General features: G+C 51.5%; 1 protein-coding gene across 1 annotated transcript in view; it reads left to right on the top strand.

Moving 5' to 3' along the window:
• The first annotated feature begins 391 nt into the window (after positions 1-391).
• SBNO2 (strawberry notch homolog 2 (Drosophila)) overlaps positions 392-24,064 on the top strand; it is a 42,594-nt gene continuing 18,921 nt past the window's right edge. Inside the window, exons 1-4 of the mRNA XM_010188986.1 lie at positions 392-499; positions 1,035-1,114; positions 7,372-7,495; positions 20,864-21,025. Coding sequence (XP_010187288.1) covers positions 392-499; positions 1,035-1,114; positions 7,372-7,495; positions 20,864-21,025 — 474 coding nt within the window. The remainder of the gene's footprint in view (positions 500-1,034; positions 1,115-7,371; positions 7,496-20,863; positions 21,026-24,064) is intronic.

The raw sequence follows: 24,064 nt of genomic DNA, 5'->3' as shown, positions 1-24,064 counted from the left end.
CGCGCGGGCGGCGTGGGGGAGCTGCCGGTGGTGGTGATCTGCTGGAGCTGTGCAGCGTCTGCGGCGAGGCCGCAGAGATGTGCTCAGGTCTGGGTGAATTCCAGGTGTGGTGATATCTGAGAACCCCATTTCCCAGTAAAAACCTCTCTTTTAGAAAGGCAGCAGGCGTTTCAGAGTCTGACGTATGTTTGCTGCTCTCGTAGCTACATTTAGCCTTAGGAGCATGGGGTTTTTTCCTCCCTTTTCATAGCGTTTAAATGTGTGTTTCTTTTCCATGCTAGGACATGGTGCGGGGCAAAGAGCACAGCTGAAGAACCACTCGCAGCCCATCCCGCCTGCTCCGAGGACTTGATGTGGCCGGACGCGGGCTGATGCCCTCAGCACACCCAGCATGGATGGGGGGAAGAGCTACCAGCAGCAGCAGCAGCAGCAGCAGCCAGGCAGCGTGCTCTGCAGCGTCCCCGGCCTGCGCTCCCCGCTTGCCGGTCCGGCCATGGAGGTGAGGGTGCAGGGAGCGGCCGTTTGGGGGTGGCAGCAGGAGGGGGCCGAGCAGAGCAGCTCAGCCCATGGTATCCTGGGAGCCTGTGCGGCTACAGAAGCTGCTGACCAGAGACTCGAGGCTGCCATCCAGGGCTGTGCAGTATCAACTGTGTGGGAGGGCTGAGGGGATGCTGTCTGCTGCCTTCTGAGTGGGAGGAGGAGAGCAAGGCTGCGATTAAAACACTGAGAGCTGGTGGGTGCCACGCTCCTCAGGAGAGGACCAAAGGGTTTACACAGAACTGCAAACTTTGTTTCTGCCCAGCTCATCCCTCTGAGAAGGGCTAAACCTATTGCTGGGTCCAGCTGTGCCTTTTTTGAGAGCGGCAGAGAGTAGGGTGGTGTTTGTCCTGATACGGCTCCTAAAATGAGACTGGGTCCCTGAAGCATTTGTTCTCATCAGGGCACAGGGAGAGTGTCCTGAGCCCGGGCCCTGTTCTGCTCTGCAGGTGGCTGTGCCCCACCTCTGCTCTCTGACTCCGGGTTTCTCCCTGCAGAGTTCTGTGCTGGCGGCCGACTCGTGGAGCAGCTGCTACCCGCCCTCCTTCCCGGCTCCATCCTTCCCGAGTGAAAACCAGTGAGTGCTGTTTCCTTTCTATAAACCCCTCTGCTCTTGCACTCCCCATGATTCAACTGTTGGTTTTTTGTTTTTTTTTTTTTTACTGCTTTCCTTGTTTACTTTATTTCACAAACTGATGGGGAAATAATTGCATCACACACTGATCTTGTGGCATTTCATGAACTGCCACATCTTGGAAAAAGCAGCAAACAGCTTTTTTTTTTCCAACCTTTGATTTTTGGTAAACCTGGAGGCTGCTGTAAGGGAGAAACCCCTTGTTTTAGCCTGGATTTGTTACACTAATGGAGTTCTTAAAAACACTCCATTCACAGGATCTAGCCAAACAAATACTTCAGCTTTGCTTTAGCAGGAGTCTTTAGCCTTGCATGGACAGAGCAGGTGAGGAACGAGGTATTACTGATACCTGGTGGCAGACTTACGGGTGAAGTGAAGTTGAAATCTTTTGCTGTGTAGGTGGCTGGAAGCTGACTAAACACAGCCATCGTGGGTCTGCGTGGAAGATCACGCACAGCCCCGAGCTGCGCAGCCCGGGTTTCATCGGGCCGTGACTCTGCTCTGGCTGTGGCTGATCTTCACTGATAAACTCACCCCCAAGGTGTGAGGTGATGAGCATGGGCTCGTGTGAGAACTGCGACTGACTTCTGAGTAACGCTGCGTGGTGCAGCGCACGCTGGGGCTGTGATGTGCACTTGGGGTGTTTTGGGAGCCCCTGCATAGTGACACTGAACACAGCAGCTGTCTGCTTCCCGGATTCAGTGCAGAAACTTTTCTAGATTACACACCTAAAATTGAGGGATCTTTACATAACAATAAACATTGTTCTTCCTGTTTCTCTTTATGGTGAACCTGGATCGGCAGGTAGGGTGTGACAGGAGATGTTTGGGACAACATCAAGTGACTTTGTGCCCCCACCCAGTGACTTGGGTTAAGATTCTGCTGGCACTGGGAGATGCTGGTGGTTGGGAAGGTTTGGTGGCTGATCCAGGGCTGCTTTGGTCTCTGCGGCTGCAGGGAGTGGCACAGACACACAGGATGTGTTTTTATTCAGGTCAGAGGTGGGAGGAAGGAAAAAGAAAAGGGACAGAGCTTGGTACCTGAGCTAGTAACTGTGTGTCAGGTGCTCGAGGACTTATTTAACCTCATTCCTAGAGGGATTTCAGCACCTTCACGGAAAGCAGAGCTCTCCACCCTCTGGAGTGTCCGAGCTCCAGCCCAGCTGTCAGCAGTGAGAGTCACCCCTGTGCTCAGAGGGGTGGGATGGGCTGTGTCTCTGTACTGGTTCTGCTTCTCCTGGGCCTGGTCCACCTCGGTGTGGGTGCAATGGCGCAGTCCTTAGCGTGAGATTCCCAAGCGGCTGTCCCTGGATGGAGCCCCATGGTGTTGGATGGAGCCCTGCTGTGCTGGTTCCTCCCCAGAGTGAGAATTTAGAGGAGCTGTCATGGGTTCAGTATCTGGGCTCTTAGCTTGCCTGGCTCTGCTTGGAAGAGGGGCACTTTTTGAGCAGTATTCCTGTAAATGATGCCTGGTGCATCCTCAGGAGACCTGTAACATAATTTCTGTTCTGCTGTATTGAACCACAAGATGAGGTTGTGTTTATCTGTTCTGCTGGCTTTTTCTTTGACCGTTTATTCCGGTTTTGCCCCTCGCTTTCTTCCCGTTCAGTGCTGCTCTGCTGCCCGTGTCAGCTCTGCTGGAGACGTCAGAGCCCCAGTCCTGCAAAGACTTGCCTGTGCGTAGCACAAACGTGCATTTGTTGACTTTGCTATAGTTACCTTTGGAAATGGGGCTCATTGTAGTGATTATTTGCTAGAGAATGACTGAGCCAGGGCTGCACCTTCAGCTTCCTGCTTTTCATATCCTGGCAATTGCAAAAGTTACCTTCCAGGTGACATTTTCCATATCTGTGCTTTACAAAAAAACTCTGTCCTTTTCTACTTGAAAACTGCAGCTGGATCTTTTTTAAGTGGATTTAGAGCGAGGGTGTTAAAGGTAGGAATTCTGAAGGGGACGGAAGCATGAAAAAAATGGGATTTTAAAGGAGGTTGTAATTGGAGCCCACGCTGTAAAACAGAAAAATGCAGATGGCATCAGAGTAAGTCCAGGTTTCTCTTCAAATCCTTGCAGCAGAAATCTCATTTGCAAGCGGCTGTGTTTGGACATGGCTTATTCTCATAGCAACAGCTCTATCCTGAAGCAGGTTTTTCCTGTTTCTTTTCAGTAGTTAACTTTCACGCTGGAGAATTTCTTTAACAGATCCCAAAGCTTGCCCTTACGTTTCAGATTTCCTTACCCTGAAAAATGCACGCAGAGCATCAGATCTTGCGGCGTGCCTGAGCTCTTCTTTCCGCAGGGAAGCGCTGGAGCTCCCTGCCTTTCCAGGGCAGTTTTCCCTGCAGAGCCGGGCTTCCCTCGCGCCCTGGGCTCCACACACTCCCAGCTGCGAGGACGTTGGGTCAGCCCCGTTGTGCTGTTGGAGGTGGTGTCACACATTGCAGGAACGCATTTCTCAAAACCAGGAGCAAAGCCTTCTCCCCAGTGTCTAAAACTTTCTTGCCTTTGCCAGCTCTGTGTGGAGTATTGCTTACTGTAACAGTAAAGCAGGCTTTGGAAACATCAATTGGTTTAATGATGGGGAGGAAGAGTGCCAGGCTGAGGCCGAGGGCTGTAACATCCAAATATAAAGCCTGGCCAAAATATGCATAGGGAGCCTCCAGTGAAGCTGCAGGGTGGCCCCAGGAGGGCTTCAGATGCGTTGGCTGCAGGAATGAGCTGCTGGTGTGAAGCGTGTGAGGCAGACACAGCATCGCAGTGCTCTAAACATGTGGTGCTGTAGCAAGCGTCAGCTGTCACAGCATGCAGACCCATCTCCTGGGGATGTGGCTGCATCGCTCATCTCCAAGGTGAGCCTGGAAAAGGCTTTCCACAGCGTGGCCCTCTAGGTCTTGAGCGGCGGCAAAATTGAAGGAAATGGTCAAATTCTTTTAAAAACCAACAAAACCCCCAAACAACAAAAAAACCCAATAAATAAATCAAAACCAAGCCAGTGCAACCCAACAAAAAATGGAATACCTAACACCCTCCTGTAGGAGTACATGAACAGCCCTGCCCGGGACGTGCAGGGCTGACAGCAGAGCACTGGGGTGAGTCAGATGTCAGCCCAGGTCGCTCTTGCACCAAACCATTCCAATGCTGCTGTGTTTGGAGTGGGTGGCAGCAAAAAAGCAGCCTTGCTCTTTAAATCGGTTGCCTGAACTTGATATAATGCAAAGCTGCTCCTCACCCAGCTCATCGTGTGCCGGGGCTCAGGAATTTCTCTGGGCTTTATCCCTCAGAGGGCAGGAGCCACCTCTGCAGGGATGTTGGTGCTTGTTGGGTCCTGCATGTTGCACACCTCTGTGTACTTCCCTTCATGTTTTCCTGTGGGAAAATGTCCCTCTAGTTAGATTCCTAAATACTCTTTTTCATAAGAGCTGAATTTCGGGGCTTTATTTTGGCTTTATTGCCTTGTTTTGGGAGCAGACACTTATTTTCCTTCACCAGTCCCTGCAGAAGGACACGTACTGGGTCAGCACACATTGCCTCCTCCTCACACAACAAGATGCTGAGCTCAAGCCAGATTCCCTCTGTCTCTCTTGTGAAACAGCTCTACCAGAAGCCGGAGCCCAGTGTCCCTCCCCTCATGTCCGTGGGGTTTTGGTGGGGCCTAAAGCAAAGGTGTGGTGGTGATGCTGGGTCGCGATGGAGCAGTTCCTCTTCTGCGAGGAAGGGCCAGCACAGCCTCTTCTGTCTGAAGAGCACAGCGGTTCTCCGGGCTAAAGCCCACCTCGGTGCAGAGTAATTTCTGTAAGAACTGAGTGACTCGGTGTGTTCAGTCATTGGGGTTAAAAAGGTCTGGGTTTGTTCATCAGGAGGATCAGCACTTGGTTTTCTGAATGCAGGTGGTGGTTTCTGGTGCCCCGGACACCCAGCCCCTTCCTTAGTGCTGCAGCTCCAAGTCAAATCTGAGGATTTGAGATAACCGATATTTGAGATATGAGGATATATGAGAGCAATTGGGCAGTCTTTGTAAATCCAGTGGGATAAAACTCAGTATAAATCTCCATTCTAACCTGGTTTTTAGTTACCTGGTGAACGCGCTTGCCCTCAGAAGGAAGCTCTTGGCCCAGAGCAGCTCCCACAGGGGCTCACCAGTGACTGGGTCCTGGAGAGAGAGGGTCTGTACAGGGCAGTCCTGCTGCCAGGCTGTTCCCACATCTGTGCTTTGGCGACACAGGCAGGTCTGCGGACTGCAGTCTTCCAGTTAACGCTCTGTTTCACAGTTTAATTCAAGCTAACGTGACAGTGCAGGCTCTTCACGTGATGGTGGATATCTTGATGTTCTTATTGAAAGGTAAGGCGCAGCACCAGAGGTACTGAAAGGACTTTGCCAGGCGCTGGACACTTGGTGGCTTTCCTGAGAGGACCTCAAAGCAGCGCTCTGCGTTGCTGCTGGCTCTCGTTTCAGACTGGGAGCAGAAAGCACATCTCACATTCACAGATACGAAACCCAAGGCAGAGGGAATGCAGAATAACACAGAGCAGGGCATGCTGCAGGAGCTCGGGGCTGTGCTGGACTCCTTCCCGTTCCCTCAGCTGACTCCTGTGGGCCCATGAGGCGCTGGGGAAATGGGAGGCGGTGTTTGCTTTTCTGGTAAAAACAGATTTCCCCTTCCTTGGTTTGTTCATTGAGGCTGGCCAAGCTCTGTCCTTGTGTGAGGGAGATGGTGAGACCACAGCGGGCCCAACTGGAAAACAGTTCAAGGTGTAAATACGTTAATTCCCAGAATTTATGCTTGGATTTTAGTTCTCCTGAGTAGATCAAGAGGAGTGAAGAGTCAGTGCTGGGTGGTCAGAGCTGTTGTGTGGGTGTGCTGAACCCACCTCTGTTCACAGGGGGCTGGGTCGCTGTTCTGGTGCAGTACTGAAAAGAGGGGGAGGGAGCGGCTCCTTTCTGAGGGTGATGATAAAAGAGCAGGAAGACATAGTTAGCAGAGCAAGATAACTGCGTTTGCACATAAATACATATGTAAATATTAAGCATGGTGTATTAATGAGCTGCCAGCCACACATGGCGTTTTAATTGCTTCATAATACCTTGGCAGTGCAGTCATTCCCCTCCGCTCCTGGGTAGGTTTCTGTGTAGATGTTGTCTCCCTCCCCGCAGTGCCTTGTTACGGTTGATTGCTGTGGGTTCTGCAGCCCCGGTGTTACAGGGAGCGCTCGACTCGCCACGGGAGGAAAGCAGTCCCGTGGGGTGAAGCGCTGCGGTGGCTCCAGCACGCAGACGCGTGGGGAGGAGATTTTTCCCCTTACGGGAAGGATTGCACAGCACATTCCTTGTCCTGCAGCAGAGGGAAAGGCTTGTGTGTGCCGTGGCAAACCGAGTAGCCGCTGGTGTGCCCCACAGCAGAGGCCTCTCCCAGGATGGGATGGAGGAAGGGAACTGCTGCTCTTTTCTTGCCGCCTCTGCTCGACGGGGCCGGCGCTGGGGCAGGGAGCGGAGGAAGCGCTGGGAGGTGCCCACCTGGGAGGGACCTTGGCTTTCCTCACGTGTTGGCCCAGCAGAGATCCTCCCTTGTAGCTGTTAGGTCCATACCCCATCTCTGTGCTGGCAGCTCTGTCTAGGGCTGCATGGCCATAGCCCTTCCACTTCTACCTGTCTTTAAGCTCCATGAGCAGTAACTCCCCATCACAGGTGTGCAAAGTGGGTGTTGCTCTCCTGCTCGGTGCCGGTTTCCGGGGCTGTCTCACTCATCTGGCCCGATCTAGTGCTCAAGTGTGGTATTGCTGTGAAAGTTGGGGCTTGCCCATGTGTAGGAGATTGTGGGGTTCCATCACAGCGGCAAACGCTTACGCTGGGGCATCTCGCAGGCTTCATTTTGCTGTGTTGTCAGCACTGGAATATTATTTAGTCCTGCAAACCATTTTTATCCATTTAATCCTTCCCAGATTACACAAATTGCAGAGAATTGAGTCCTTAATCTTAATATGGCTTTCCAGAGTCTTACACCACCGAGTCTGGGCAGTAGGATGTAACTTGGGGATGTTTTATTTTGCCTAGAGATCTCTTCTGCATAAACACAGCTTTTCCTAATATCAGTCTCCTGTGTGTGTCATCCCGTAGTTGCAGCTTCACCGCTGATGATGGAGTCTGAAGCAACCTGAGAAATACTCAGGACTGACAGGAAATAACTGCTTTTCCCATTTCCTTACAGGCAATATTTTAATTCCCCTCACGATTTTTATATGAATTCCATCAGCAGACCACATTTCTTGGATACAAACTATGCATCTGTGGACCTCACTGACTTCTTACAAAAAAACGGTGATTTTCCTCAGGTAAGTACATGGCTACTGATGGCTTTGGGAGAGAATGGTGCTTTGTGGTGATGGGGTTTATTTTTCCATATTGCCTCATTGAGGGGAAAGGAAGAGAACAGCAGTATCTTCAATTTGTCTGGCACTTGATAGGAATTGTGTGCAATTGGGATAAATGCTCTGACAGCAGCAATTCCGGAGCTGTCATCGGCTGGGCAGGAGCTGCTCTGTGGTGAAATTGCCCATCTTTAAAGTGGTGTTTGACACAAACACAGAGTGCACAGGAGGGTCCGTCCGCAGGAGGGTGTAGGTGAGTGTGAATCGAACACAGTCAGTCAGTTCAGTCTGCTGTCTCCTGAAACTCTTCACTCGTGTGTGGTGCGGGTGCTTTCTCACTGATGACAAGCGGTGGATTCCCAAATAGTGAATATTTGGGGATTACATCAGCTCGGTGTGTCGCAGACTGAGACCAGAGCCAGTTCCTTTCTCGCAGAGCTGGGGTGTGGGAGCGAACCTTCACCCTGGTTCACTTGGCATCTGCAGGGACCAAGAGGTGCCGTCACCTCGGGGATCTCTGAGCAGGAGGGAGCTCCTTCCATGGCATCTGGAAATGTTGCCCTGGCTTTTGGCAACGTCTCAGGGTAAGATTGGTCAGTGAAAGCTGGAAAGCAGCTGGTATGACAGAGCTGACTTGGAATGAAGGGACTGGCTATATCCTTTCTAGGAGTTAATACAGATATTATCAGTGTCTGGCTGCATATGTGCTTTGCATTAGGAGTTCCCCAGCATCTGAAGATACACGGTGAGTAAAACTGCACAGCGTATCCCTGCTTTGAGCTACCACCATGACAGCCCCAGTAAGGCTCTGCTCTGGTTTCTCTGGGATGCATGCGGGTGCCAGCCGCAGTGCAGTGTCCTGACAAAGGCACTGCCGTGTTTGAGGGGTGCAGGCTGAGCTGCAGAGCACCCCTTTACTTCCAGCCCCTGACCTGTGTCCTGAACCACTCCTTGAGCGTGACTCTGCCATCAGAAGAGCACAAGAAGGACCTGGGCTGTGGCAGTGCTCTGCAGTGGGTACACACTTCAAGTTACATGCAGAACAGCTTTTTTGGTTAGACAATGCTACAGGGAGCTTATATTAGAAATTAGTGCTTGAGATTTCTTTAATTGTACGCTTACAGTCTTCTAATGAGACCTGATGAACAGATTGGCCAGGGGCCCAGCTGTTGCTGACGGATTGGACCCTCAAGCCTCAGGGCTGCTTGGAGGCTCTCAAAGGAAACCCTTAATGTCTGCAAAAGTCACAAGCTCTCTTCAGAACCTTCATCTATGGCATCTGTAGGTCAAACTGGATTCACTAAAAGCATTATTATTTTCTGGTCACGAAGCAGCGCACCCTCAGAGCCAAACTTACTCCGAGCATGGGAACTGCTGGCTCTGAACATTGCAGTTGTCTGCTCGGGTCTGTGACTTGGTGCGAGATAGGCACTGGGCACTGCCTGGGTGTTGTGTGAGGTGGAGCCGAGGTTGTTTTCTTCTGTGTTCAGGTGGAGATGGATCTTTCTGGATGTTTCACTGTTAATTCTGAGCGTGCCTTACAACATAGCCCTGTTGAGTCGCTGAGCACGGCGCAAGGGAGACGTGAGGATAAAGCAGAGCAGTGCATGCTGCATCGTGCTGTGACACTGAGAAACGCCTCAGCAGGCCCCTTCAGCTGCCCCGCGCTACTGAATGGATTTTCACTAACTCTGACTCTGACGAGATATATAAACTTTTTCCTTTGTAATCTGTCTCTTCTTCCTGCGTGAGTCATTAATTGATGCATCAGCAAATTGATGCATTTCTCCTCTTCTTGACAAGGATGTGTTAATTCCCCTCAGTTATGCCTTTATTTTCCTGATATGGCTAAAGAGAGGTTCTGAACCTCCTTGGGCCTTTGGTTTCTGCAGGTTTGGGTTTACATATCCTGGGATTTCAGCCTTTTAAGGTGAGCCCAAATTCAGCTCCCTGAGCAGAGCTGCTGACTCTCCTGTCACAGCAGGTTTGGTCCATCACCGGTAGCTGTTGACCAGAGCCTTCTCACTGGATAAAAGCAGAGAAGTAAATGAATTTGTAACTGCATTGATCTTTGCCTTCTGCAGAATTAATTGCGGAAGAAACGAGACAGAAATGTGATCTCATCAACTGGTGGAAGCCTTTTGACGGATGGCGATGGGAAGAGGGGTCCTCTCTGTAGGTCTCAGCTTGCTGGTCTGGTCTAGTTTGGGTTTAATGGGAAAAGGGCTCATTATTTCTTTAACTTACCTGTTTTCTGGTATCTAAGTGATCAATCACTTCCCCTGCTGCATCATGGAACAGATCTCGGCCAAATCGGACGAGCAAATTTTGGGATTCTTTGTGAAAAGGAGACGCTGCTCCAAGACAAACCAGGCATAAATGACCTCAATGATTTCCAGAGCAAGAAATAATTCGTGTGCCCCTCTCATCCTTTTGGAGAAGAAGTGATGGACGGGAGCAGGGTGATTGTAGGCAGTTACAATCCAGTTACTGCATCTATTGCGGTGTGCTCGCATGTGTCCTGCCTCAAGTGCAGAAGCACTCAGGTGTCACAGTGTCCTTCTCTGAATCTAGCACAGCCCAGCCAGGTCTCTCCTCGGGTGTAATAGCAGGTAGTACCATGTGTGTTTCCATAGGGAGCAGCCTGTTTTTAGGGTGCGTTTCTGTCCTGGTGGGTGGCTGTGTGTGAGCCTTTGCACTGAGCGTTGCTGCCTGGGGCTTTCTGGAGATTCCCACAGGCAACCCAAGGCAGTGATGTGTCACCCTCTGAAACTGAGAAACACTGAATAAGAGCTTTGTTAGAGCTTTGTTTTCCAACCCGAAACCGATCCGATCGAGTTCATACCTGGGGTTTATCCATTGGTACAACCTAGGGCTTTCTGAACTCATTGCTCACCCAGAGAAAAGCTGGTGATTTCTCACAGGAGCCAGAGTTAGAGCCTGGATCTGGTAGAGGAGCACACACTTGACTGGAGGCAGTGGCATCAGTCTGGAGTCATCTGGGAGTGTCCTGGATCTTTTCCACCCCTTGCCTCAGCAATATTCTATAAAATCCCACTTCACTGATTTCTTGCTGTCCCTGTTGCCAAGCTGTTAAATATTAACACTCTGCCCGGGAAGCTGAAGCACACCATTGGGAAGCCGTGGGAGCAGCTCGGGAGGTTACGTCTCCCTGGTGACTCTATAGGAAAGTACCTGTCTTTTCCACACTTGTCTGGTGTGGTAAGAGTGGCGGACCCTGTTAAACTTTGTGCCTTCAGGGCCATGCCAAGCAGAGGAGTGACACCAAAGAGAGAACATGAGGAGTTTGCTGCATGCTGTGGTGAGAGATCCTTGATTAAATCAGTGGTCACTGGGCAGACCAGGTAGAATGGGTGCTTCTGTGAAAGCTTGTGCTGCCTTCATAGCCCAGTACAGGCAGTTGTCTGCTCAGATCCCAAAATCCGGTCTGTGGCCGCACAGGAGAGCCTGCTGCCCCCTGGGTCACAGCCCTGACAGCGCTGAGCCTCTGCGTGCGACTTAGGGCACAGCGGGGAGATGGAGGTGTCAGAGCTTTGCATCCCTGACCCCAGCCTCCAGCGCAGCCTGAAGGCAGTTGGGCTCCTCCGAGAGGTTTCCAGGAATACTGAAAAAGGGATTTAAAGAGCAGCTGAGTAAGACTCTGAGGTATTTGTATGCTAAACACTTTGGTGGTGACTGGGGGATTGTTCTGTGCCCTGGGTTGGGGCACACCTCAGGGACTGTTTCATTTTGAGCTCCTTGCTGGACCTTCGCAGTGCGAAGCCTTTGCTGGGCTGAGGATGCCGTGGGTGGGAGTTGCCACATTTCTTCGTTGCTCTGGGAATCTCTTTTTTTTAGCTGAATCATGGAGCGAGGAGCAGTCTGTGTGTGCCCTGCAGCAGCCTCACCGAACACCATCTGCACGTTGAAAGAGGTGCTTCGTGTGCAAGGCCTGAATTGCCCAACGTGAACTTGAACTTGCTTCCTCCGCAGTATTTTTGTGTTCTGGCTTGCTTTTGGGTGATTCATCCTTGCCGGTCCATTGGCATTCTTTATATAAACAAGTGGCTTAAACCAAGGTTTAGAAAATGGTTATGTGAGGCCATACTGGGGTCTGATAGCATTTCTTGATCTTGGGAACTGGTGTCTCAAGCCAGAGTCTGTCCCAGCCGCTGTGGTGTTGTCTCCATATGTAAAACTTCCACTGAGTGCACACACGTCCTCAGCAATTGCAGCCCTGAAGGAGAGCGGGTTTTGGTTTCCATCACATCCCTCTCCTGCTCTTTTCTCCTCCAGTCCCAGGTGCTGGTGAGGGGATCCAGTGCTTGTGTGCAGGAATTGGGCTGCAAAGGTGTTTCTGTCCTGTCAGTGCAATCGTGTGTTGCTGGTGGTCAGAGCTGTTAATTGCCACAACAAAACTCTAAATCCAGCAGGTCTGAAGCTGTGCTTTGGCATCCGCTGTCCCTGGGCAGGTGAGTGCTGAGCCGTGCTGCGTCCCCGGAGCCTCGCCATGAGAGCAGTGCAGCCTGCTGTGGGAAAGCAGACCTGCCATGAGATACCTGGGGCTCTCAGCCACCTGGATGTTTCTTTAAACTGTACTGTACTGTCCTGCCCTGTTTAGAACCACTCAAAGCACAGACTCTGCCCATTTCCTCCTCCTCTTGTTGTCTGAAATGATGTTGCTGCTTTCTGATTGTGTTCTCTTCATTGGACTTCTCCTCGGGGTTGGCTACAACAGGGCTTTTCTGGGTGCACAGGAGCCTCTTCTGGCTCCATTTGCCATGAGTTGCACTAGGAAGTAAAAGAGATCTTTTTGCAGCTCCTCTGTGTGTGTGTGTGTCTGTGTGGTGTGCGGGGGCTCTCGACCACACATGTTAATCATAAACCAGCCCCTCGCAATCTCCTATTCATCTTTCTTGCTTAAAAGGGGAGAGGAAAATTAACCGACTCTTTAAAAAAGTATTAATTCTTAAAAGTGCTTCAACGTGCAGAGCGGTGGTGATTTAAGATAAATCAATATAACAGTTATTAAATTATATGAAAGTCTTGGTTCTGACCGAAACGAAGAGTTTCCTGGAACAAGAAACGTCCTATTGCTGTCCTGGAGTTATGTCTACAGGGAATGCAGACATTAAAATCAATTTGAAGACAATTAATGGGCTCTGGTGCCTTTGAAGCATTTTGTGAACAAGTTGCTGTACATGCTCGTGTCTTTGCTTTTGCACTGCAGGGTTGGGGTTTTGGCTGACTTCATTACACTTTATTAACGCTTTCGGTGAGATGCGAACACTGCAGGCCTCGGCTTAGAAAACTGAGGGCTGTGACTGTAATGGCTTGGGACATGAGGAGAAGCTGGCACCAGCCTGGGCTGCTGCAGTCATGGTCTGCGTGAAGGGGAGCAGTGCTGGAGCCAGGCCCTCCCTTAGGGGATTGCAGGAGCCAGCTGGGGTGCCCATGGCCCTGGGGAGGTTGCATGAAGGGCCTGGAGGGCTCCAGCGTCTCCCCCATTTCAGGTTTTTGTTAGTTTTCATCTGCATCGCCACCTCCAAAGGGCGATGTGCACCTCTGGGCTGGAGAGCAGCCATGGGAGGGAATGGGGAGCCCCCTGCCGAGGTTCCTGGCAGGCGCTGTTCTCTGCCTCCTCCCTTCGCAAAGCTGACAAAAGCAGGAGCAGCACTGATCTGAAACACAGAGCGCTCTCAAAAAATGCTGCTAATATAATTTCATGGCAAACCACTGGGAGAGGTTTTAAAATAGATGCTTTAATTCAAAGCAGAATTGGTCTGAGTCAGTCTGAGTGAGTGAGTTTCCCCATCTCCAGTTCTGCTGGTGGTCACTGCGTGTCCTGATCCACAGTGTGCTCACACACCGGTCCTGCCTCAGCCATCACCATGTGCGGTGTCACCTCGAACGCAAACACCTTCTCCAGTCACTGCATGTTTCCTGGCCTTGTGGGTTTGCTGTTCCCCGAGCTACAGCATCTCACCACCTGCTGCTATGCACTGCTCTCCTCCAGCTTTCAGGATCACCCACGAGAGTTGACTCTCCATGGCTTTCCTTTATGCTCCATGAGTTTTCCTGGTTTCTCCATGTTTTGAGAAGGAACACCAGCCTGGGAGCTCCCCTATGTGCTATCTCCTGGTCCTCTCCCTGTTCCTGGCCAAGCAGCAATTGGCTCCTGAATTTCCAGTCCTCAAGGGAGCTGTGTGCCGGCAGGGCTTGCTGGTGTGCACACTCCCCTCACACGCGCTGGGTTTTTCAGCTCTGGTTATAAAATACCAACCAGCTGCTTCCTTATCCCTGTTCTTGGTGTCTGCTCAAAACCAAACTAGTGTGGTCGCAGTTGTCAGAGCCTCTCGGTGTAGTTGCTCACCAGGCACCTTGATCCTGAAACGGGCATGAAGGCTGCCTGGTGCCTGCAGGAAGGGCTCTAGGGGTTCCCAAAGCAGCCCAAGCAGCATGGGGGCGACGAGCTGCCAGCTCCCCTCCCATATGAGTGTTACTGGGGTTGATTCGTGCCTGTGATTTCCTGGCAGCTCAGCACAGGCTTTGAAGAAGCCATCAGCGCGGTCAGGAGCTCTCCTGCGGGTCTAGGATTGGGATGTGGTCGCAGGTGGAGGTGTCGTGGGTTAGGGCTGGGCTGGCTGGAGGTTACCCAGTACAGTAATGGGTGCTGTGCTTGGGTTTGTGCTGGAGGATGGTAAGTCACGTTAATGGGAGTGCTGGAATAATCCTGCTGTCCTGTCCCCATCTGTCAGCTCGTGACTTAGCTGCGGTGTTTCTTCTCTAGGACAGGCTGTTGGCATTCCAGGTGGTGGTTTCTTGGTTTCCCAGAGGGTTATCTTATCTTCTGCAATTACAGCTCTGTGGTCTTGCAAAATCAATGTAGCAGTCCTGGTTATCTGTAACAATGTCATACCTCTTGCTTCCTTTTGGCAGTCCAGCGTTGTTCCCTGCATTTTGCCCCGTTTGGCCACTACCAGCAAAGGAAGAGGAAATAAAGCACCTGCTTTTGTAGGGGTTGCATAAATAGCTAGACCTTGGTAGTGTTGGGCAAGAGTTGGTTTAATCAAGGTCACACAGCAAGGCAGCCACCAGCAAGTCGCTAATTAAGACATTTCAAAGATGTATTTGGTCTCTTCACTTCAAACATATCATTAAAGCACCTATCCCGGGCTCCGGGGCACTGCCAGCTAATTAAACACAATCAGGTTCAGATAAAAGCGGCAGTGAAAGCCCACTGCCTTTCTCTACCCCAAACCAGCTGCCCACAGAAACCGAACGCTGCATTTTCACCGCAGTTCCTGCAGAACGGCTCTTCTGTAGCAGTGCTTGTGTAAACGCCGCTCGCAGCCTTCGCTGGAGGTGAAACGGGCTCCAGGGACCGAGGAGCCCATTGGTGATGGTCCAGGGGCTGTGGGGCTGCCGTCCTCCAGCATCCCTGGCTGCAGTCCCAGTGCTGGGGCAAGGGCACTCTTCTGTCCCATGTGCTTATTGAAAAACCTCCTCTGGACCAGGTATTTTGCATGGCACAACGTGGATCCTCGTTACTAAGGGCTGTTGATGTGTTAATCCCTGTGGAAGCGCTGTACGCTGGGCCGTGTACCCAGCTGCCCTTGGCAGGGTTGCAGGTTCATGTCCCATGGGTGGTTTTCCAGCCTCAGGACCCGGCGCATCCTCCTCCATGTAAAGCAAAAGTACCCCTTCCCTTTGTCTGCTCTGTCCCAGAGGGGTTGGAGAGCACCCCAATTTCTGCTCTGGCAGGGGTTTTGCTGCCTTCTGTTGTTCCAAAGCTTTGTTTCTTTAAGCAGAACCTCTCAATGTGGAGTTTTCCAGCAGCTCTCGGCACGAGCGCCGGCTCTAATGCGGAGCAGCCCAAGCTGCCTCTGGCCTGACGCCGTGCCGTGGTGCTGTGGAAGGACTCGGCAGGAGCTGAGGTCTGCAGGCAGCGCTGCTCTCCTCGGCCGCAGCGTGGGCTCGTGCCCTGCTGCCTTTGCTGGCCTGGAGCAGCGAGCATGGTCCTTGCTGTGCTCCTGGACACGGTGCAGTGTCCACCTGGGAGAGGCAAACGGGAACCTCTGGCACCCAAAAACCCAAAATCCGATAGTTTTTCTGCAAGCAGTGGGTGCTCTGGCAGAGCCCCTTCTCCTTCAGCCTCAGGCTGTGGTGCAGCTGACTTTCCTTGAGCTTACGATGACCAAATCCCTTTTAGATGTCCCTTTCTTGTGCCTTTTTCCCTTTCCCACCAGAAATTTTGCTTATTTCTGTTACCAAAACTCTTAGAATTAAAAGGAAAGGCCTTGGAAAAAGGCGGTGATGTTCCTGGATGCTGAGAAATAATGATCTAGAAAAGAAAAGTACTTAAGGAAAGGGCTACTCCTTTTTATTCTGTAATTGCAATATTTGGGGTGGGGCAGATACAAAAGACAAAAGACAGCGCACGGCTCTGGGGAAGTGGGGGAAAAAAAGCTGTGGATACTTTTGTAATCTTTTCCAGTTTGATGGCTTTATTGGAGCCCCTGAAATCGGGAGGGCCGGGACCCCCACCCCACAGCAGGGGAGCACTGGGGTTTGCTGGGCTGGATGGGGGGGGGACGAGGCGAGGGGACCCCTTGTGGGCCGCGCCTGGCGGCGGAGCCGAGCGTTGTTGACAGTGCGTGTGGTTGGATTACACCACATACAGTAATTCTGGTCGCATTGCCAGTAATTTCACTGACTTACCAGGCAGGCATCATTTCCTGAAAGTCAGCCCTGGGCTTAGAGGAAGTGCGAGCGCTCTCCTTGTGACTAAACGCTCTATGCAAATTTCCCGGCTCAGGACGGACTGCATGGCTGTCCCTTTCTGTCCTTTTTCCTCCCTTTTCCCTCCTTCCGTCTGCATGCTCGCTTTTCAAACCCTTCATGAGCCCCGTTCCCGGCGGTTGCTGCTGTTGCGGTCATGAATGAGGACCTTTCTCCATTCTGCGCTGAAAAGTCTCACCCTGCTGCTTCGCCCGCGTCCTGCTCTGCCGACAGCAAACTGAATGCAGTTCTAAAATGTCCCAGATGCAGTTCTGGCTGAAGTTCCCATCTCTCTACAAGGTAATGCCTCGCTTTCTGTTTTTAAGGTTTTTTCCCTGTGGAATTCCCACAGCGTCTGTGCGCAAGGGCTGCGCCCGGGGCTTGCGTGTCCCCACGGTTTTGGGATGGCAGCAGAGGTTTTCGGGCGCTGCCTCTTGCTGCAGAGGGGCGATTCCTTGTGCCAGGCTGTGATTTGTGTGGTGCTCAGGGCTGCTCCGGTGGGTTACAGCACGGTCACTGACCGTGAGCTGGGAGGAAGAGGAGCTGTGGGGCATTGATGGTGTTTGTGTGCTTGGAATAGCGTTCAGGGGGTTTATTTTGAAACCTGATGCTGGGTACAGAAAAGCGAGGGAAATGCTTGCCAGAGCGCTGAACCCTTCGTGCTGCAACTTTATTGCCCCACATTTAGAGAGACTTTGGGTTTTGGCAGCTGAAAGGTGTTCTGTAAGTGATTGGCTGCTTACATTGCAGCTGCTAAGTCTTGCTTCTGTCTTTCCTGAAACAGAATTTGCTTCATCTGTGATTTTTCAAGGCACCAAATCTTTCTCATCTGGCAGCGTAGCTTTGCCTGTGTGCGTATGTTTGTGTGCGCGTATATACGTGTGTGTGCCTGTGTTTTTAAAATCCCCTTTCAGCTGTTCGTTAAGTAGCAGAGTAACCGATAGCTGCTGTGCAGAAGGAGTATTTGTTTCCTCTGTGTCTGGATTGTGAGCAAATAAACCATTTATACTGATGGCTCGATGGCCAGCAATAGTTTTAGGATGCGTACTCCTCCTGCATTTAGACTTCACCTGTTCTTTCTTTATTTTTAACAAAGACTTTGTTTTGGCTGAAGGAACTGCGCTGTTTCCGGTGCCTGGGATGAGGAGGTGAAACCTTTGGCTTGTTTTACTCTCATTTTTTCTGATCTTTTCTGAGGAGTTAGTTCTCCCTTTTGGTAACTCTTCTGTTGGGGATAACGATAGAAACAGCGTGCTGCGGTAGCACCAACCGCTGATTCAGTTTACAAGTCTGGCAAGTGATCACTGGTTTATCAAGTCACTCACTGGAGCATCTCCTGATACGAGGACCAGACCGTGACTGTGATCCTGTCTGCTGTTCTCACACGCTGATGTTATTCCAGCTTCAGTGTGAAAAAGGCCGTGCTGGTGAGACCCGCAGCTCTGCGCAGCCTCTGCTTATGAACTTCTCCGTGAAGTGGTCGTTGCTGGGAGGAAATGGCCCTTTGACCATTCCCAGTGGGCTTCTGTACCTCCACCTCCGGCTCGAGCAGGGGCTTCTGAGCCAGGTTGCCCCGGAGACTCCAAGGTCTCCATGTGTCGGTCCCTCTGTAATGGGAGGAACAGAAAGTCAGTGCCATGAGCCGCAGTGCTCGGGGCTTCATCCCATTGAGGGCCCTGGCTCACTCTGCTATTCATGAGCCCATGGTCTGGGTGTTGATCCTTCCATTCCCTTGAGGACGTTCAGGTAGCTGAGGTTTGCTCCATAGGAACCAGTGGAGGAATTAGTCAGGGCACTGTCTGTAATGATACAGGCTGTCGTTACCCTACGGCCTTGTAGTAAACGATTACACTGCGCGTTGTGTACGAGCAAGTCTGGTTTACTGGGGTTGTGCTGGAAGCTCTTCAGGGCGGGGACCTGGCACTGGTGTTAGTGCTCTTTAGGCAACATAATTAGGTGAGACAAATGGGAGACTGATTGTGGCCGGTGCCTCTGGCACTGGAGAGGATGGGCCCACTGAAGTCCTGTCCAGGCCTGGGATTGGCCTCCCTGCTTTCCTCCTCTTTCGGTCGCGTGCCCCAGGAGAGGGAGTGGTGGTGGAGGTGGGGCTGGGGGCTGAAGGGGCTCAGGAGGGGGCTCTGGGGTTGTGGTGCGGTGGTTTCACGCGTCCCATTGTGTTCCAGCCCAGCGCTGTCCTCTCTCCAGACCCCAGTGGGCAGTGGTTGCTCTGGTCTGCTGTGCAGCCTTCTTGCTGCCGTGCAAATGCCAAAATGGAACCGTGTAACAAAGTTTTTCATAATGGAAAGAAAAAAAACCCAAAGACCCCTGGCTAAACAAAGCTAGGCTTTCTGTGCAACTCCAGCCCCTTGGTTCAGCTCTTCCTTGTCTGCAGCGCAGCTCTCCCAGGCCTGCGTTTCCTTGAGAGAGGTAAAGCATGCTGTCCTCTCCGTGTGCAGTCAGAATAAACGCCTTTAATCTCAGATTTAAAACAACTTGGGAGGTGGGAGTTAGTGGGGAAAGAAAACCCCCAGTAGCATGAGCAACGTTAGCTTGAATCCCACCCAGACTGCCCATGCAGTGCATCAGGAGCTGCTTAGGGCTGCAGGGTGCACTTTGCCTTTGTGCTGGCCAAGAAATACTGCATTCACCCAAGCGTTTTCCTATTTTCTCAAGTGTGAAACAGAGTCCCGTGCCCAGAGATCACTTCGTTCCGAGATGATAAATCTGGGTGCCTGCTTCAGACTGAAAAGCTTTGGCTTCTGGGGAATCCAGAAATCGCCACAGAAATGCCAAGAGCCAGAGCCGCGCAGGAAGCACTGCCTGACTGCTGCTGCGCGGGCAGCGGTGGTGTCGCCCGTCAGCACCACGGGGCTGTCGGGGCTGTCCACACAGCCATACTGCTTGACAAACAGCCCTTTCTCCTGGAGCCTTTGGGTCCCCTGGTTGGGATTTGAGGATACAAACTTCACACATGAGTTATGCCTGCAATCTCTGTTACCGCTCGCCTTTGCTTTAGTGCATCCCTCGGTGCTCCTGCACAGCTGCCTGTGCCTATGGCTTGGGGTAGGGACTGTGTTCTCGGGTGCCAAACAAGACCTGTCTGGGAAAAGGTGAATGGAAGGTGTCCTGATGGTTTTAAACACTGCAAACCCATAACTTTGGATAGCCATCGGGGGAGAGCGTGACCCAGCTCCTGGCTTGAAGCCCTTGGGAACCGTGCACACAGGTTCAGCTGTTGATGGTTTTCTGTCAGGCAGAGCTGGGTGACTTTTAAAAGTCTTTGGCTGCCTTTCTCCTTGTAGTAGGAAATTGACCCTTAACTGGAAATGAGCAGCAATTCCTGCTCACATCAGACGCCGGGGCTCTCCTGGCAGCCGCACCACAGCGTTGTTGCACTCACTTCATTATCTGGCCCAGCAGAGCCCGGGCTGGCTGCGTGCTCAGAGCCGCCCTCGGGAGCAGCCACAGAACTTGTTGGTGTTGGCAGCGCCTTGTGGGGCACACGACAGACCCGCTGGTCAGTGCAGGTCCATCGGGGACACAGACACAGCTCCAGCAGGACCTGTGTGCTGGAGCCTGTGTTCTGAAGTACGTTTGCTCCCCAGTAAACAGCAGACAAAGCTTTTCTGCTTTGGAAAGTTTGAAGTGGTGGTTGATGCGCAGGAGAGCTGAGGGGAGGTGCTGGAGTCAAGGAAGGAGCCGTGGTCTGTGCTGGAGCTAGGGGCTCAGAGTGAGAAGTGCTTTGTGGCTGTCGATTCTTGCCACCTGAACTATGAAAAACCAGACAGGGAGTTGGGGGTAGGGAGGGCACCAAAGGCCCATTCTGAGCTATGGACTGGGTGACTCAAACCAGCATCGTCACTGGGTTGGCACAGAATAAAACCATTGCAAGCTGCCTTAGCACAGGCACAGGAAAAGAGCAAGGGCAGAGCCTGCTCCTCATCCCTGAAGCACATTCCGTTATCCGGCCCGAGGCTGCCCTGGGACAGGGGTCAGTAGATTTGCCAGGGTTTACCAAGATTTATCTGGATGCAGATTGCAATGACGCCGGCACTGCTGGCAGTGTCGTCTGTGCAGTACCCGCCACGAGGAGACTGATTTTTCCCAAAGCCTCCAGATATCGCCGTGTTATAAATTGCAATTTAGCAGCTGTGTCATGATCAGGTGTAGCTGTATCCTGTGTGTAAATGAAATACAGGAGTCCTTTGGGTGTGTTAGCAATGAAATCAAATAGAAAGTTGAGGTGACTGATGTCTTGTGAATGCTCTTTCCACTCCTGCGTGTGGGGATGCGCAGTCTGAGTTTTGAACACACAGCACTTCTGTCCAGTCAGTGTTTCTCCTACTTTTTCAAGAAACAGAGATTTTAAAACAGCTGCTTAGAGCATGTCCTCATTTCCAAGTTAATGTGGAAGTTTTGTGGAGCATGAAGTAATGGAGCTGCTCATTTAATAGCAAGAAATTAAACCTTCCTGGATGAGTAGTTGTGAGAACGGAGCTGCCTGCTCTTCCCATGCTGCCCGCTCTAACCGTGGCCGTTTCTCCATTTCAGGATTCTTCGTACCTCGATGAGCTCTCCAACAACTCCCTCTTCTCGTCCCCTACGGATTCCCTCTCCGACATTGCAGATCCTAAGGACTTCTTGCCCGCCGATAGCCTGAACCACGTGCCAACGATATGGGATGTGAACACGCCGCAGCAGAACCAAATAGAGGTACGGGCTCTCCTCCTCCGTCCTCCCCATCAGACAGCAAATTCCCCAGGCTTCATACCAGGCTGTTCTCACCAAGGATTTAAGAATCTAGCCCTGTTCCCTCCAGGGGTGAAGTTGCAAGTATGGTGATGTTATTTTGCTATCAACAACTTCACTTGAGGAGGGAAGGGCTGTGATTACACACACTGCTCTCCTGGAACCAGGAGGGAATGTGGGCATCCTCAAAGGGATCTGTGCGCTCTCAGAGCGTGGTTCAGGCTCTTTCACTGACAGCAGCCGCAGGTAGGTGCATCGTGAGGAAGCTGCATTCCTTTTGAGTGGCCTGCGGCAACGCTCAGGAGCACTCAAGAGATGTCTCAAGGAAAGACACCATGACGTAGATCCTGAACTGTCCCCAGCAGCCGCCGCCACCATTTGTTTATTTGCCATGGCAAATATTTTAGTAACAACGAATAAAAACCAAACTGTGTCTCAGCTCAAGACTAACCATTTGTGTTGACTTTGTCCCTGCAAGCTTTTACATCTCTCTGCATTCCTGGGCGTGTGATCTCCCGGCAGTCCCACAGCAGCATGTGGTTCTGTGTGCTTTTACCAGCCTTCTGCCATCTGTTTTCCCTCCTCGGCTGGGACCGATTACTCACTATTGCACAACCTGGATCAGTCACTATGGGTAGCCACTGGCTCGGGTTGCTGGTGGCAGCGATACTATGCACGTCTGCTGCATCTCTGCATCTTAGCTCACAGAAATACCCAGCTGGGGAGCAGGTTTCTGTTGCAGGTCATGGTCTGAAGATTGTAGGGGAAAACATTCAAGGCAAATGCCCCAGAGGGCAGTCAGGCATGGCCATGCTTTAGTCACTGCTGTATTTGGAGGTTCTGGCGTGTTCAGAGGCTGCATTTAGTAGTGTGTCTGACTGTTTCCATGGTGAGCGCTGGCTGTTGGTCACAGCTTGGCAATGCGAGCGTTGGCAGCTCCGAGGGGCTGCTCTGCGCAGCTGGGACAGGTTGGCATTGAAGGAGGCTGGTTTGGTGGTGAGGTCCTGGCCTGGGGCTTGGGAAATGGGAGCTCCTGTTGTCCTTAGGCTTCCTGTGAGATCTTTGTGCCATTCATGCAGATCCTCAAATCAGGCACCTGAGCTCTTGCTGAAATCAGTGAGACCTGGTCACCTTTATGGACCTTGGCGGCCTCTGCTCGGCCCTCAGCGTGTCAGTGAGTGGAGGCAGGGAATGCCACTGTCCTTCCCATGGACAAACGTGTGGGCGATGGAGGGCTGCACAGGCCATCCCCACACAGCCCAGTAACTGGATCAGTTTGGACTGGGAGCCTCAGACTGTTAATGGGAAGAGAGCTGAACTATGCGAACCAAAGAAGTGGCTGAAGACATCGCAGGCTGGTAAAATGGACAGTTAAAAAAGCTGGAGAACAGATTTGTCCCCAGGACAGAGAAGCCATGTGCCTTATTGCTCCTAGTCTCCTCTTATTATTGTTCTTTTACGTAGTAGCCTAAACCACTGCAGAAATAGTTGTGTGGCGTCCTGTTTCTAAACACGTGAGCTCTCGTCGAGAGTCTTGATGCCTAAAAAAGCTGGTAGTTTTGTATCTGTGGAGCACATGGCAAACTCCTCACTGGGAAAAGCTGCTCTAACTCCAGTGTAAAGAATGCAAGTGAGAAACAAATATGTGTCATGGAAGTGTGAGAGGAGCGGCTCCGCTCTGGATCTGTGCTGTTCTTCACGTCTCTCTCCCCTCTTGTCCTGCAGAGCACTTAGGTTCAGATAAGGGCAATTAACTCTGAGGAATTCCATTTATAAACGACTTCCTGTGGCAATGAATCTCTGCTATTTTAAACATTGTCTTGTCTGTGTTTTCTGAATACAGAGGTGTTTGGTTGTTTGTTGTGTTCTGTTTCTTTGTTTTCTTCACTGAGCTTGCCATTCCTTGACAAGGTGTCAGTTAAGCACATCTCAGGAGATTTTGGCTTCCTTTTTGCGTGGGCGGTGGTAGCTCACAGGACAGCAGGTAAATGCATTGACAGATTGACAACTGTTTTATGACCTGAATTTCACATCTGCTTTGTTGTTGTTGTTAAAGGAGGCACACGAGTGATCTGCTGCAGACTCTCAAGGCAGTGCCACAGGGAAGGTTCCTCACTGTCACGTTCAGTACAGGACAGAGACTTTGCTGATACCGTGTGCCAATATACAGGCAATTTAGAATATCTTTCCCTGTCCTGCCCCATATCATTACACCACTGTAATATTCCATAAAATTGCGGGAATTTTGGCTTTTGAGCAGCCAAAGCAGTTACTACAGCACAAACTGAACGTCAGTCGCGTTACAGCGCGTGTAACCTTGACAGACGCAGTCCAGGTCTGTTCTGACACAGAGCACCCGGTCAGTTGTGGCTGCGTGGTCAGCATTCACCAGGAGCAGTGCCAGCCTGGTGCAGGACAGCTTTTGTCCAGAATTTGGGTCTCGTCAGAAACAGCAATCTCTGAGCAGCTCTGGACCCCTCACGGGTGAAGCTGGGTGGATCCACGCATTGATCCCAGCTGCGGGAAGGGTCTTGTCCCTGGCCTCTTTAAAGCAAGTCCAATAGCGGTCTGTCTGCTGTTGAAGAAAGGCTGCACTGAGCTGACGCGATGCTGAACGTTTCATGCTCATGAGGAAGTCTTTATCTTGAGTGCCCAGTGCTTTAGTTGGGTGTTTGTGGCTGATGCTGAGCTGCGTGGGCAGAGCTGTTGTCCAGAGCTGTTATCGATGGAGAAAGGAGCCGCATGCAATGTGTTGGTGGTGCTTATCGGGTCAGGAATGGGCATGGAGGGGAGAGCTACTGCACTGTTCAGTATTTGCAGGAGTTAGCAGACAAAACACTTGGTCCATTAGTAATGGAGTTGTGAAATGCCTTTTAAAAATAGCCTGTGTAATCCGTTGTGTTTTTTCACGACCACCTCAGGAGTTCACAGCACTTCTAATGCTGGGGAAGCAAGGCCCTGCCTCTGGAGCCTGTACTAGGGTTTTGGTGAGCTGCTGCTGTC

The sequence above is a fragment of the Mesitornis unicolor genome, unplaced genomic scaffold (genome assembly GCF_000695765.1).
Source record: "Mesitornis unicolor isolate BGI_N332 unplaced genomic scaffold, ASM69576v1 scaffold47897, whole genome shotgun sequence".
In the NCBI taxonomy this organism is placed as follows: domain Eukaryota; kingdom Metazoa; phylum Chordata; class Aves; order Mesitornithiformes; family Mesitornithidae; genus Mesitornis; species Mesitornis unicolor.
This window is presented reverse-complemented; position numbering and strand designations above follow the sequence as displayed.